General features: G+C 35.9%; 1 protein-coding gene across 7 annotated transcripts in view; it reads left to right on the forward strand.

Annotated features, from left to right (window-relative positions):
- The window catches only part of STK39 (serine/threonine kinase 39), a 77128-nt gene extending 63286 nt beyond the window's left edge, over positions 1–13842 (forward strand). For 5 of the 7 annotated variants that reach the window (XM_079311568.1, XM_079311575.1, XM_079311570.1 and 2 more), the window contains 2 exons: positions 9876–9940; positions 12347–13842. In XM_079311568.1, coding sequence (XP_079167694.1) covers positions 9876–9940; positions 12347–12421 — 140 coding nt within the window. In that variant the 3' untranslated portion in view covers positions 12422–13842. Of the gene's footprint in view, positions 1–8509; positions 8570–9875; positions 9941–12346 lie in introns of those variants that run through there. The other 2 variants (XM_079311567.1, XM_079311571.1) reach the window with 2 other exon arrangements.
- The last annotated feature ends 889 nt before the right edge of the window (positions 13843–14731 follow it).

The raw sequence follows: 14731 nt of genomic DNA on the forward strand, positions 1-14731 counted from the left end.
TGCCATAGTAGTTTGATACAATTACTTTGGTAAGTACACAGAACTTAAATTGGCATCTAGATTTACAAAGAAAGCCCAGCATGGGCTGGATAGGTTGTGGATAGGTTATTTGCCATGAGTCCAGAGAACATGTGTCTGACCGAATCCAGAATAATATTATTTCAAGGGTTGTTAAACAGTAAGTAATATATATATAATACAGTATAGCAATAATATGTAGTTAGCAATTAATCACAGTATTAAAGCATTTGAAATTGAAACAGCTGACTGTCTTACAATGTGATGTCTGCTGATGCTGAAGATACTTTCATGCTAAAATGGAATGATGAAGAAGCACCAGCCCTGTTTGTTAGTACACTTAGCTTATGGTGGCACTGATAATCCACATTCCTAGAAAAGCCATGGACTTACACAGTAAATATCCTTTAGCTTTCCTAGGCTTTTGCTCTGCATTTGCTTATACCTAGTTTTACTTTGTCTTGGTAGATTAATCATCTTTGAAACTGAATGAAGTGATGATTTCTGTTCAACTAATTCCAACTCATCTTACTGCAGTTAGGAAGTGGGATAGAGCTGCACTAGTGGAAAATATACTGCATATATTTTTGTGCTCAAAGAACAGTATAGGTGGGTAACTGGAATGGCACTACCATTTGAAGAGATCTTAGGTTTGTCATTTAATATCAATAATGTTTTGAGTTGCACTGATTTTTGTAATATTTTGGAAATTTTTTAGAAGCTTTGGGGTTTTTTTCTTGTGGTTCAAACTGAGTGAAATAACTTTTTCTTAGTTAAATGTATCACAGTTTTATTTATTCCAAAGCTCAGTGTACTCATAAACTTTCTAATGAGAAAATGCCTTTACAGATTCTTACCAATTAATTTCAACTAAATTACATAGACTAAATAGTATGTATTTACTTTTAAAATGTTATCCAGAAAGAAACATATAGATTTAATGAAAATCTGACTGCATTTTAAGGCATTTTGTAGAAGCCTATGTGCCTTCAATATATGTACATAACTCAGTACCTCTTTAGCAAGATATGCAAATGCATTACAAGTGGAAGAATATCTCTAAAATCCCCAGGGGCTTAAATAAGGACTTAAATATTTCAACACATCTGGCTCATTTACAGCTAATGCACTGAAGGGTGACTTATAATGATGAGACTGCCGGGAGTTCTGGAAGCTTGAGATGCACCTGCAGCTAATGAATTTTTGTGTCTAATTGCACCTCAGTTATTTTAGACTTTTTATGTTGGACATAAAAGGTGCACTTGAGGAAGTGTATTGTGTGAAGCTGGCAGGATTCACAGAAGTTCCCACTGTGATGAATTTTTAATGTGGTGAATATGCAAAGGTTCAAGGTGAAAAAAAAATTGTGCTAGGTGAATAATAACTGTTGCTGTGGTTTATGACAGAAATTCTCCAAGTGTACAAATTATTCTTCACACATACATGTGTTCATGTGTCATAGTGAATGTGCCTGTCCTAAGTTCCTAAGTAAGTATGCAAATGAGGAATAAATCCATATGGTTCTTAGTAGGATCCATTTGAGTTTTGCCTGATACAGTAAGTGATAAACCCCCTGCCCCTCATAGATCTGAATCAAAGTTTCAAGGACTTTCCTTTCTAGTTAAGAAGAAAACAAAAGAAACCAATTGTGAGTTTTAATCAGAAATTGCAAAAGCAACAATATATATAATGTTCCTATTTTCAATAGTAATTTGCTTGCTGTTCTTTTTTTCCTTGGCATTCACTTCTCTTCCAGGAGTTGGTATGTCAAAATAAGGATTTATTGAGGTTCTTCAAACTAGATGTATTCTATTTCAGAACCTAACTCCAGCACATCAGGGAGTCTTTTCTAAATATATTCTTCTTGTTTCAAGTTTCAGATACAAGGTATTGAAGTAGCCTGGCTGCTATTTCATCTTCTTAATAGTTTTGTCAGAACATTATCTATAATTCATAGGTGAACTTGGGACAGGAGGACTTGTGAAGATCTGATAGGGAAAAGAGACTGCAAAGTAATAATATGCATAGCAGAATATGACCTGCCTTATTTCTGCATAGACCTATATTTCAAATCTAATCCAGTGTGATGAAGATACTTGTTAGAGCTGTCTTCAGTATCTTGATGATTATCAAACTGTTGTCAAAACCTGTCTGAAAACTAGCACATGATTTCTACATTCAGTCACAGGGAAATGATTTTTTCAACCTAGTACTCTCATTCTTTTGTATAGAGAATTTAAGAGAACAATTTACTGTAATATCTCAAGCTTTTTAAATAGCAGTGTTGGGCAGCAGGTCTAAATTTTTATTTTAAATGTTCATTTGAGAATAGACTGAGGTTTAGAATGCTCAGGATCATCAAAATGAAGGGGAAGTGATGAAATATGTATATTCTCATCCCTTACCTCCCTAAATGATTTTTCCATTAAGCACATGAAGAATCAAGGTCTGAAATAGATAAGTATTCAATTATCCAAATATATTCTATTTATGCTTTTATAAAAGAAAGTAGAATATCCTTTTACTTTTTTTACCTATCCTTTTAGTTTGTTTTAAACATGCAGTGATTTCCCTGAGCATTTTTAACATCCTCTAGGGGAAAAGAAATCAATTTGAAATATCAACCACCTTTTTTTTCCATAAGTTTCTGGGAAAAAGTACAATTTTCCAGTTTTATTAATATTTTAATTTATCAATAAAACTAATTGTCATAGTTATTGTATTTTTCCTTTTTTGTTTTTTTCCCCCTTTCTCACAGACTGTAAAATGTTTCCTGGGGATCAAATATCCATACCAAGTAATTGAGAGTTCAGGAGCTTAATAATGTGTTATTGGAATTTATATAGGTAGATTTCCAGCACTAACTTATGTCACTTTCTATTTGCATGCAGTACTCCCATTTCATAAAATATACTGCTTCTGTTGGGTGTGAATTTTCCCATCAGTTACCTAAAGAAAAATTACAACCTGTGTATTACTTTTCCAATCCTCAGTTTTCCAGTTTTTTCCTGTGACCCCTGGATATCAGTACTTCCTGTTAATTGATCTTAATGTGAAGACATTTGAGGTCGGCTATTATTTTGTAAACTTTTGTAAAAAGTTATTATTTTGTAAAAATTATTTTGTTGAGAACTTAGGTTTTTTTTCAGTTTGAGCAAGGGTAAATATTTAAAGTCTTTATTTGTGGGTAGAAGTCAATCAGGAATATACCACCCTGATGTCTCTGCCATTCCTTTGAATAACCTAGTGTAATTGGTTAGTTGTTAAAGCTTTGGTCCCAACCAAATCTCTCTCTGGGTTTCATTTTTTTTCTTTTGTTTTGTTTTGATCTTTTATTTATTTATTTATTTTTAACAAGATAGCCTGGTGTCAAATGCTAATTAATGTCCTTAATGTCTAAAATTACATGAACCAGTCTACACCTAGGATGTCTGTATAGAATAAAGAATTAATACAGTACTGGGGCTCAGAGCTCTTATGAAGCACAGAGCTGAAGTGCTGCTAATAATTGCTTTACATTGTGGAAAGTGCAGGTGGAAATTGTTCATTAGGATCCCTGTTCACTGGGATGCTGTAGGAGACCATTTTCAGTCCTCAAAGCAGAACTGCTTTGGCCTTCTGTTGTCCTGTACCTGCTCCCTTTAATCTGTGTTTTCTGATGGTAAGGCTGCAAATCAAGCTGTTGGAAGTTATCATAGTATCAAATGTTGAAATTGAGGTAATTTCCACTATTTTTTATCTATATCTACTGATTCAGCAACACAGTTTAAGAATTCAGACAAGTTTATGAGCTTTAATCTCCCTTTAATAAATTCCTAATGACAGCCTCTTCATAAATAATACATTTCTAAATGTTTTTAATGCTTCTGCCATATCAGTGTCCAATAACCTCCTCAGAAGAGAAGCCAGGTTTACTGTTGATCTTTTTGTTTTCTCTTATTTTTTACTTACAAGAATCATGTCTAGGTCCTTGCAGTCCTCTAGCAATAAACACTTGCTGCTTTGCCTTCAATTGCTATATTTCCCTTGCTACTGGGCAACATAAACTGAAGGGAATTTTTCATGAGCATCCTGAATGGTTGAACTAATGGAATCACATTACACTTAGGTGACCTTTTTGATCTCTTTTTGAAAATCTTTCTGCCTTTAATCTTTCAAGGCAGACAGTTGGTAAGCTGTTAGATAATAACAATACAGAGATCTGGAGGAATGTTTACAATAGCTCTAACCACTGATAGTTTTCATTGTTTGCACAATATACTATAGTCCAGTACTAGCTAGGTTCTAAAACTTAGTTTTTACTTCATTCTGAACTTGCAAATCCATGAAAAACACTGTGTAGTATGAAATATAAATGAATGCATAGATTGCAATGAACCCCTTGCAATATGTGAAATGGCCTCAAGAGTGTGCATAATAAATTCAGCCCTTTGGAGGAAAACCCTGGCAGTTGCTGAATTTTTAGGAGTGATAACTCCACTTAAAGTATTCCCTGCTACTCAAGCACCCTGTATCCTAAAACCCATACAGGAGAGCACAGCATTAATCCTCAAACCAGCAGACTCCCAAGGCAGTTAATTATGGTGAGCTCAGTGTATCAGATGAAAATGGCAAAATAACTGCCTACTGTTGGGGAAGAGGTAATATTTGAAACAATCAGCAGGAAAGCCAATAAATCTGTGGAGGTTTGAGTTTGTCTTCTCTATCAGCCATACTGTTGATGAAGTAGGGAGCAGTTGAAGGTACCTATTTTTTATAGACTGAGTTTTAGGCTACATAAATAATATTTCGATTTTAACTTATTAAAAATATTTTTTATTTTCTCCTAGGTTATAATTTTTGTTTTCTTTTTTTTTCTTTTTTTTTTTTTTGTGGCAGTAATTTTGTGCCTGAATAATACTTCCCTTTCCTCAAATCTGAATTTCAAGATCATGATATGCAATAGCTTTGCAAACTATTGAACCTAAGCATGAGTTCATGAGCTATTTCCGAGGTTGCCCATCCATTCTTTGCAAAATGGAGAAGCAGATGAATCATTATTCTTTTGAGAGCACCCCAGAAATATCATCTCAAGCTTTAGATTCTGCTTGTGTCTGTGTTTATGCCAGATGGCTCTGACTTAGTTGGCTGGGTGGGCATTGTACTGGAAATAGTTTAACTGTACTTCATATAGCTTTATTTACTGTCTCATTAATTTTAACTTTTCCAGAAGTTTTCCCTCTTCAGAAGCCATTAGGGTTAAGTTTCATGCCGTGTTAAGAATTTTAAGTAACCAGAGAGAGGGCTTTGTCACATAACGAAAGCAAAACAGCTTTTTGAGTCTGCCCAAAGTGTGGTTATTCTTTTATATTTGTAAGATCTTGAAGGTTGCCTTTTTTGTTCTGTTACTGCATATCAATCACTCATTTAAAAACTGTAATTTATGTAGTTGGCCAAAATTGTAATATAGCAAAGAGTAAGTAATTTGCTTTATATACGTGCCAAAGTCTCTAGTTATGTGGGTTTTTTTATTTATTCTGTCTGCAATTAGCAGCCTGTGTTCTGTATATTTATATGCTGGGTTTGACCTTTTCTCCTATTGCATGTTCTGCAAGTGCAGACACTTATTTTGTCAGAGTGGCACAACCATTTGTCATTGAGCAAAACCTGCAAAAGAACCTGGAATGATTTGTGGTGTGTAGGTTGATTACATGTCCTTCAGAAACCTTCTCAAGAAAGCCAACAGCACCTCATTTATTGTTGTAAACAACAAAAAGCTTCTTGTCCTAACTGCTGCTAATGTTTGAAGAGAGCTTTTGCTCCAAGGCATGATCTGAAGTATACTCTATTTACCTGAGGTTACTGCTGGCAAAGATTTTTCCATCACACTTAATTTTTTCTTGTTCATATTTCTTCCTCTGACTTTTATAGGTGCATGGCCATAACATATTGAGAAAACACTCTGCAAAATAAAGTTGAGTATAGAATATCCAGGTCTTACAGAAACTGTGAATTCCCAACAGGATTTTAATTAATAATTAGTGCTGCTTGCAGGCAAGCTAATCTATGAATTTCACAGTTACAACATCCAAGGCGTGACTTCAGAGTATGTCAAAGAAAAATGGCTTTGTCAATAGGAACTGCAGTGTACTTAACTTAGAGATAAGTTATAAAGAGCCATATATTTTACAATGTTCTTCACTTTTCCAAATAATTTAAGTATCTGTGGAGAAAACAATTCCTGCCTCTCTAGAAAGTGCTAGTATGAAACTCCTTTTCACTTTAGGGAGAGTGTTTCTATACTAAATTGACTTTGTTCACCAGCTTACAATACAAGAATTGTTGGGACTATGGGGTGGGTAAAGGTGATGAGAATGGGATAGTTATTTTCCTCACTATTGTTTTCAGATGTGATCGAGTTCATTTAGACACTGAGCATTTAGAAACTTTAGTCTCATTTGTTATATTTAATCCAAATTAGAACTTTGCATGTGAACTGTACTAGGAGGATTAGTGAGCCTTAGCCAAGTAAATAATTTTCCTGAATGCCTAAATCCAGTAGCTGGGGAAGGTTTTAATCAATAAAACCTAATAAATCCACTTAAAAATAATAGAGTTTTTTTACTTGCCTGAAGTGACCAGTAATTCTGAATAGGGCTGAACAAATTGCTTGTAAGTGAAAGCATTCTTTACTGTCATGAGCATATGGCTGGCATGAATATTTTTGGTGTCTTTGGGGGAAATTTGCATACCTAGTGGTCCAAACTGTGGTCAAATACTTGGCTCTTAGTTGGACATAATTACATATGCTTTCAGATATTGCAGAAAGAGTAGGCTTTTGGGGGATTTGCATTCATGGTGGCTTGATTGACTGTGATTAATGACATTATTTTGGCTAAGTGATTTCTATTGCCTTTCTGTGAAGGCCAGAAAATGTAAAACACAGTACCAAAGTCAGAGGTGAAATGCTGGTTGTACCTGAAAATGCTGAATATGTATGATAATTGAAAAGATCTCTCTGTAGGAAACTGCAGGTGTGACTATCCTTAACGTAAATATTTATTCTAATATTATGGACTCTTTATAGATCTGCTCTCTCATTTTCAAGCATAGCCTGAAAATATGTGACATTTCTCCCTTAAATTCTCCTAATCTTCTATTTGATTACACATGTACCACTCTAGTTATGGCCCATCAGAAAAACAACAAAAAAAGCATATTCAATATGAAAAAGTTTCTGACATGAGTTCATATAAAAAGTAAAGACAAATTAATAAATAAAACTGTGTCCTTGTAGCCTTTTCCTGAGCACTGTTCTTGGATTTAGTGAGGTATGTTAACCATCTAAAATACCAGTCATTTCTGGTAAGTGTTTAACTAACAGCAACAACAACAAAGTAATTAACATTAACTATTTACATATATTGAAAATCTAATTTTGCTATTTTTAGTCCTTGAAATTTTTAATCTCTTCCCTGGTAAAGAATCAATCAGCAGCAGGAAGGGTTTTTAAAGACTTTGATACTACTTGTGACACCCTTGATGCCCCTTACCCGACTGTATGCTAGTTCATTAAAACACTTGCTGCTCAAGGGCTGCTGGTTGCAGATGCAGTAATAATTCTTTGCCAGTAACTGCCTAAGGCAGCTGGAAGGTTTTGCTCTGGAGGAATAGCCCAGCAGCATGCTGACTTACCTTAGTTGTTCCACAGCTGGTCAACATTAAATGAAAGGCTGCCCCTTCTAAAGACATGCATGCACTTGAAGCTTGTATTTTTGTGACATTTTATTTAGGTGAAGTTGGAAATCTTTGGATTTAGGACCTGGTTTTGTAGCACTGTCTTCATTTCAGTGAAGCCAGCTAGGACTAGCTAGCAAATTTGTACCCTTCTTTTTTTTTTTTTTTTAATTTTTTTAATTATTATTATATGGTTTACAGAAATTTGGATAAACCATAGATGCTCTTGAGTACATGAACGCATTTAATAAATTTTAAAAACATAAAATGTTGAAGCTATTCCTGACTTTGGGAGATATGAGGCTGAATGTTCCTAAGATTCTAAATATTAATTGTAATGAAAAGCATTATATGTATTTGTGTGTATTTTATCAGGTAAGAGGTATTGCAATAAAATTGACTTAAAGATTGTGGAAGGGAATTGTGTGACTAAAATAAAAACTGTTTGTTATTGCTAGAATAGAAAAGTTTATGAATAATGAAACTTTAAAATGGAAAGATTTCCTATTGTAGTGCCTGTGAGTTCATTTAACTGTGAAGGTTAATTCTTTTCTTTACAAAAGGTGTTCTCTACAAAATGTACCTTATGCTTGCTTTTAAGTCATAAGTTTTTAGTTTAAAATACTTTAATTTTCAGCTAAATTTATTATAAGTGTATGAACAATCATTGATGCCAATTTAATTGTATAAAGAAAATGAGACTCACAGAAAATTGGTTTGCATTTAACAGTGGTAGATTAGCCTAATTGTTTACTTCTCTAAATTTCCTTGCTAGATACTGTACTTCCCCTGTGAGGTGAATTTCTGTTATTACACAGTGGATCATGCATGATCAGGCACAGTGGGAGTGAAAGTGTTGTCATCACAATGTTAGAAGATGGAGGAAGCAGAAACCTAAGTTTGTAGCAGTAGGACATGGAATGTGCAAATGTTTGGTGTGTGTCTTCCACCATGTGAATTATGTAGAGAGAGTTATTTATAAGCAGCATCTACTTTCTTGCTTCTCTGCTTTATGGTACTCACTGAGTCAGTGCAGTAAGAAATGTCTGCTACTTAATACCTGTTCATATCCTTTTTATAGTCTTGTTTAAACAGCTCTGCCAGGTGTGAAATATTTATCTGGTGCTTATATCCTGTTGATGACATCTTGTGCTCATACATCAGTCCTGAACAAATGCCCTTAAATGGGTTGGTCTGATTTAGTTCAGAATCTGTGACTGTGGAAAGCTGGGGAGCCAGTTTAGTAAACATACAAAGCTGAAAGCAGGCATTGGGGTTTTTTGGGTCAAGATTAATGGTAGCAATAATTTCAAAACAGACCAATTAAAAATGTAACTTAGGTGTCTTGCTAGAAAAAGTGTTTATTAATTTCCTACATTCTCCTCTGATTTCAAAGAGTAAACTGTTTCTTTCCTGCTATTTCTGTTACAGCATAGAGCTTCCTTTTCTGGATGCTCAAGCTCTGTTCATCCAGTTAAAATGTTTATTGCTGATACTTGACAAATCTTGATCATGTTTTCTAAGAGAGTAGTTTGAAGATCAGCTTTTTTTGTGTCACTCTCATATTTTAATTTTTTTTTTTTTTTTTTTTTTGCTTTTCCTGCTAGTGAGCTGTAACATATCACCTAGAGTCTGTATTAGTGCCAGCCCAAAAAAGGAGAGAAGCATATGCATAAGACCAGTTAGAGGGGATGGTGAGCTCAATGTTCTGAAGCTGTTGCTGATAGTGACCCTGCTATAGCAGAAACATGATATAAATCATGCCAGCCATCATCTTATACTTGATTGTATGATTCTCCCATCTTCCTTGAACATGCATTTGTGTGACTGTTAACTGTTTATGGAATAGACTAAACTGAAAATTAGTAGGTTTTTTTGTTTTTTCCTGTCATAGGGTTTTCAGGTAGGTTATCCCCCTGAATCAGTTCACTTAGGCACAAAGTATCAGTGACCACAAAAGAAAGGAGGTAGGACTTATGGCAGCCCAAATGCCCTTTGAAACAACAGCTAGAGAGTGATTAAATTATTCACGTGGTAATTTACAGACATGTTTATATGTAGAATTAAGTAGAAGATTCAACAAAAGACTTGATATCAAGTTAAACATAATTTTCTGTAAATCATATTTTTGTCTTTTACAGTTGCTGCTAACTTACAGAAGATAGTAGATGATCCAAAGGCCTTGAAAACATTGACTTTTAAGTTGGTAAGTAAAAGCATCAGTGGAAGAAACAAATAAATTATCACAATATTCACATAGCGCCTCGCCTCTACCTCAGTTGCAGCTATTTTGTTGAAAAAATGTATTGACAGATGAAGTGACTGAAATTTCCATGTATTTAAAAAAAAAAGCTTAAGCCCTATTTTGAGAGGACAGCTCCATAACTGCATGGGGAAGAAGGCTCAGCCACACAAGTTTTGAGGCAGTCTGTGGTTTAGGTGAGAAGCTGCAGTAAGAAATCTCCTGGGAAGAATTGCAGGGAAAAATAAAGCAGAAGAAGCTGTAATAGCTAGGTTAACACTCCTTCACCCCCACCCCTTTAGATCTACCCTGGCTGTAGTGTCCTCTGCTGATGGAAATGTTGTTCCACTCCCATTTTTTCAAACACGTGCCCCCATTTCTCTTGCATGCAGATCACATTCTCCACTGATTGCTTCTCCTTAGTTCTTCTTTTCAACCTTCTTATGGTTGACCATCCACACCTGCAAGTTGTTCTTTCTCCCTCTGTATTTCATTGCTGTTTCTCCTTCTACACCTCTTTCTGTCTTCTGTATGTCATCAGACCCTGGGTTGAGGCCTGGAACTCTTTCCTGCGATGCATTTTGTACACTGGACCATGGGTCCTTAATTTTGGTCAATCCTATCACAGCATGATAGATTTAATATTAATAAATTTACATTGCAAAAACTTGAGTCAGAATTCATGTGCTATGTTTGTTTTTATTTCTTGTTAAAATTAAGTTGAAAAATGTATATACCTGAAGCTACTGAATTGGAAACACTCAAGGAAGCACAAAATTATTGTATAAAGCATAATTTGCTTTTTGTGTTAAGGATCTTGCTTATGAAAGTATGGAAAAAAGCCCATTAATGAAGGAGTGTGTTCAGTCTCTACTGAATACTTTTATGTTGCAGTTTGGGTATAGTATTTGTGTTTATGCTAAGCACAAAATCCAAGTTAATAGATTCCAGGTGCATTAAATAGATACAAGATAATATTTATTGATAAGGAAGGCATTTAAAAATCTGTATGCATCTAGATATGTTACCTAGCATGGCTTTGAGGAGATTGATAGCTAGCTAGAGTGTAGAACAATGTTAGGATTATTAGCACTTTTTAGCATTAAATTTTAAGTGCAAAATTCAAACTTATTTATTTGGTAAATTGACAATCCAAGCACCATTCAGATATCTGAATAGTAACCAGAAGTGATGATCTCACACCTTTAACTTGCTGCTTCTGTGGAATAAGAGCTGTGAAATACTAACTGAAGAGAGAACTTTGGTTCTCTGTGTCTACTCAAAATAAATTTGAAGGAGGAGCCTGATGTAATGCTTCCATAAGTGTCAACACAGTTTATTTCTGGTCATGAAAATTCAATGGATTGTGTCACTTAGTGCTCCTTGTATGCACAGTCTGAGAGCTCTTTACCTTATAGTGCATGTTCATGAACCAGTTCTCTTAAAGGCTGCAACTGCTACTAATGCAAAAAAGGATCTAAAGCATTTTCGTAGGGTGAACTAATTGTTCTGTTGGGGATATTTTGTGATATGCAAAAGCATCTGAAGGCATCTGTCATAAGTAAGTTAGCATTGCACACTTTTAATCCAATTCTATTAATATTTTGACTTATCTACCGTGTGGATAAAAATGCATAAACCCCTTTATTTAAAATATCACTTTTGTCCTACAGAAGCAAATTTTGTGTTTAAAAATCAAAACATAAAAATATTTTGCCTCCAGTATGTTTTTTTCTAAAAGTAATAGTTTAGTCCTGAGCAAAGTGATTTTATATTCTTACTGTTATATATGAAAAATGAACTGATCACTTGTTTTGTGACAGGCTTTACTGAAGAATCTAAGCTGTACAGTTTTAAGTACTAGACTGTACTGTCAGGAGGGAGCTGTCATTTTTGCAAATATTAGGATTTACTCTTTGTAGACTGCTTCAATTTCTTGTTTAAAAATTCAACTGGTTGGTATTCCAAACTAACTTGCTGGCTGGACTCATGAGACATGTGCTGTGTACAGCACAGTGGTAAAAAGTGGATTCTCTACATGTACATTAGATGGTCTTCATGAGTGAAAACTGTTAAATCCCATGAAAAAGCAAATTTGGCTCCAGTCTGAAAAGTTTGGTTTAAAGATTTTGGGTATTTCAGTGTCCATTTTCCAGTATTTCTTTGCATGATTTTTAATATTGACTACAAGAGTTTGCTAAAATTAGTGATAAAATTGGTTGATACTGACAGAGGCCACTTGAAGCGGTCTGAGAGTTTTCCTTCAATCAAGCTATTTGCTGACTAGGCGATGTGGGGAAACTTTATATCCTGGCTGTCAAATGCTGCTTTGTAGCTTGATATACTAAACATTTCTGTTTGTACTTGCAGGCTTCTGGCTGTGATGGCACTGAGATCCCTGATGAAGTGAAACTCATTGGTTTTGCTCAGTTAAGTGTCAGCTGATCTCTGTCCCTTGACCCCAAGCCGAATTGTGAGGTTGTGAAAAAGCCAGCTTAGATGCAAAGGAAAATTAATGCACCACACACCGAGTTCTGCTTCATTATCTAGCAATTCACAAGGTCAGAACAAGCAAAGCCCACAGCTACACCGCTGCTGTTAACGTTCAAAATGCTCCTAAATGTCTCTTAGCAGTTGATTTGGATTCCCCCTAAGTGAAAAGCCTGTGGAAATGCACTCAGGTGGCTGTATTTATTGGTTACAAAAGGAATTTTCTATCAAGCTTACTTCTTTCATAGACTTTGACTGATACTATTTTACCTGTACTTGTTGTTAATAATACTTCCTCTGTTCTGTTACATTTAGAAATTAACATACATATAAAAGTTTAGAAATATTAGCCAAACTTGAATTCTAGTTTTAAAAATGACTGTGACATTTATTTTTCATATATTTATGCATTACATATACTAGTAATAAGAAAATTATTTGACTTGATTATGTGCTATTTGCAGTTAATCTCCCACTATTTAAAAAAGTTTCAGGTATGTCTTTGAAGTATTTAGTAACTTCTAGGGTTTTTTTGAAATAATTTGATTCGGCATTAGCAAGCTTTTGTTGGTTGTGTGTCAAAAAACAGTCCACAAACTGATCATCAAGGGAGTGGGAGGTGCCTTGCAGATATTAATGTTTTAAGAATGTGCCTGAGGCTGCTTATATAAAGAATCTCCATTTTCTAGAAGTACCATATATATGGTACTATACATATATATATATATATAGTTATCTGAGCAAGGAGAGGATGTACAGTAGCAAAGATGTTATAGTATTTTGACTATGCTTTACTGGGGAGTCTATCAGCTGGAGCTACTGTGAACTGTTGTTAAAGTAGAAGAACACTTACTGTGTCCATCTCTGATCTGACTTACCCTTAATGATAGAAACCGGTTTCATACAGGTGAATAAAAACTTGAAGAATGGAACTGAAGCTTTATTTGAAGTTCTGCAAAATACCAAGGTGGAGTGAAAATAATAGGGCTTTGTGCAATGATCAAGTAAAACTCTGTTACAAAGAAAACACTTCGACCCAAGTAGTCCTCTGTTTAACCTGTGACATAGATGTTGTGGAGCTAGGGATCCTTAGAAAGACTTCCACGATTGGACATTTATTTCTCAGAGGTTACACTTTAAACTACTTCCTAGTTAATCCTAGATAAGTGGCAGCTCTTTAATGTACTGAAAATGGCAAATATATATTGTTAAGAGAAGTTATTTATAATGCCTTGTCATAATCGTTGAGGTGTTCTAGAACTATTTGCATACGACTCAATGTAATCCCATCCCATCCTACTGTTTACATGATGATTACTCCACGATGACTGCAAAGGTTAAAAAAATAAAATTAAAATAAAGATGTATTGCACAAACTGATTTGTATTTTGAATTTCCATGTTCTGAGTGAATTACAGAGTTGTTATTACAAAAGGCTGCTGCCCTTAGTTTGGGAGCAGCAGCTGGGGAGGAGACAAAGTGCTGCCCTCGGGATAGAGGGTTGCTGTGGCTCCTTGCTCTCCGGGGCTTTCCAGAAGCCATTTTAAAGGGCATTTTTAATCCCAGGGCGTTACGTCAAGAAAGCGATGGTTTTGTGCGGGCGGAGAGCGGGGGCCCGGGTGGGCTCGGCGGCCCAGGTGAGGCGCGCTGGGGCCGCTCGGTGCCCGCAGAGCTCCCGGTGGCGAGTCCGGGCCAGGGCTGGCTATGGACACGCGTGTGGCTGGCGAGCCGCGGGGTCAGTGAGCCCTCCCCGGGGCCCGGGCACCTGGGCACGGTGCTGGCCCCGGCGGGGCTCGGGCCCTCAGCCTCGGCCGTGCGGCCTCACAACGCAGCGCCCGTCTGTGGGGCCGCGGGGCTTATTCACCTTCGAGCCGGAGCCTGAGGAAATAAAAAAGGTACCTGAAACGGGCATGTGCCAGTGAGCCACCACAGCACTGATATGGGGAGGGGCTAAATTCTGACCTTGCTATGGGATTATTTATGTATTTTAATGTATATTTCTCCAGGCATTGCACCGTTAGTGACCAATCCACCTGCAAAGTACTTAGCTTCTACAGTACTTTCTCAGATGAAGTGAATGTTCAAGGAAGTTTATTTTTTTTCACTGTTCTAGAAAAAGAAGTGGGATATATATAGAATATATATTTGGATGAAAGTAATGTTCCGCTTGCTATACATCTCCCCAGAAGCTGGGAAAAAGTGTTGGGATATGAGTAGCATCTGTCAGAAGTGCTCGTGTTCTGTGCTGGCTGGGCTGCAGGAGGT

Source organism: Erithacus rubecula (genome assembly GCF_903797595.1).
Source record: "Erithacus rubecula genome assembly, chromosome: 8".
NCBI lineage: Eukaryota > Metazoa > Chordata > Aves > Passeriformes > Muscicapidae > Erithacus > Erithacus rubecula.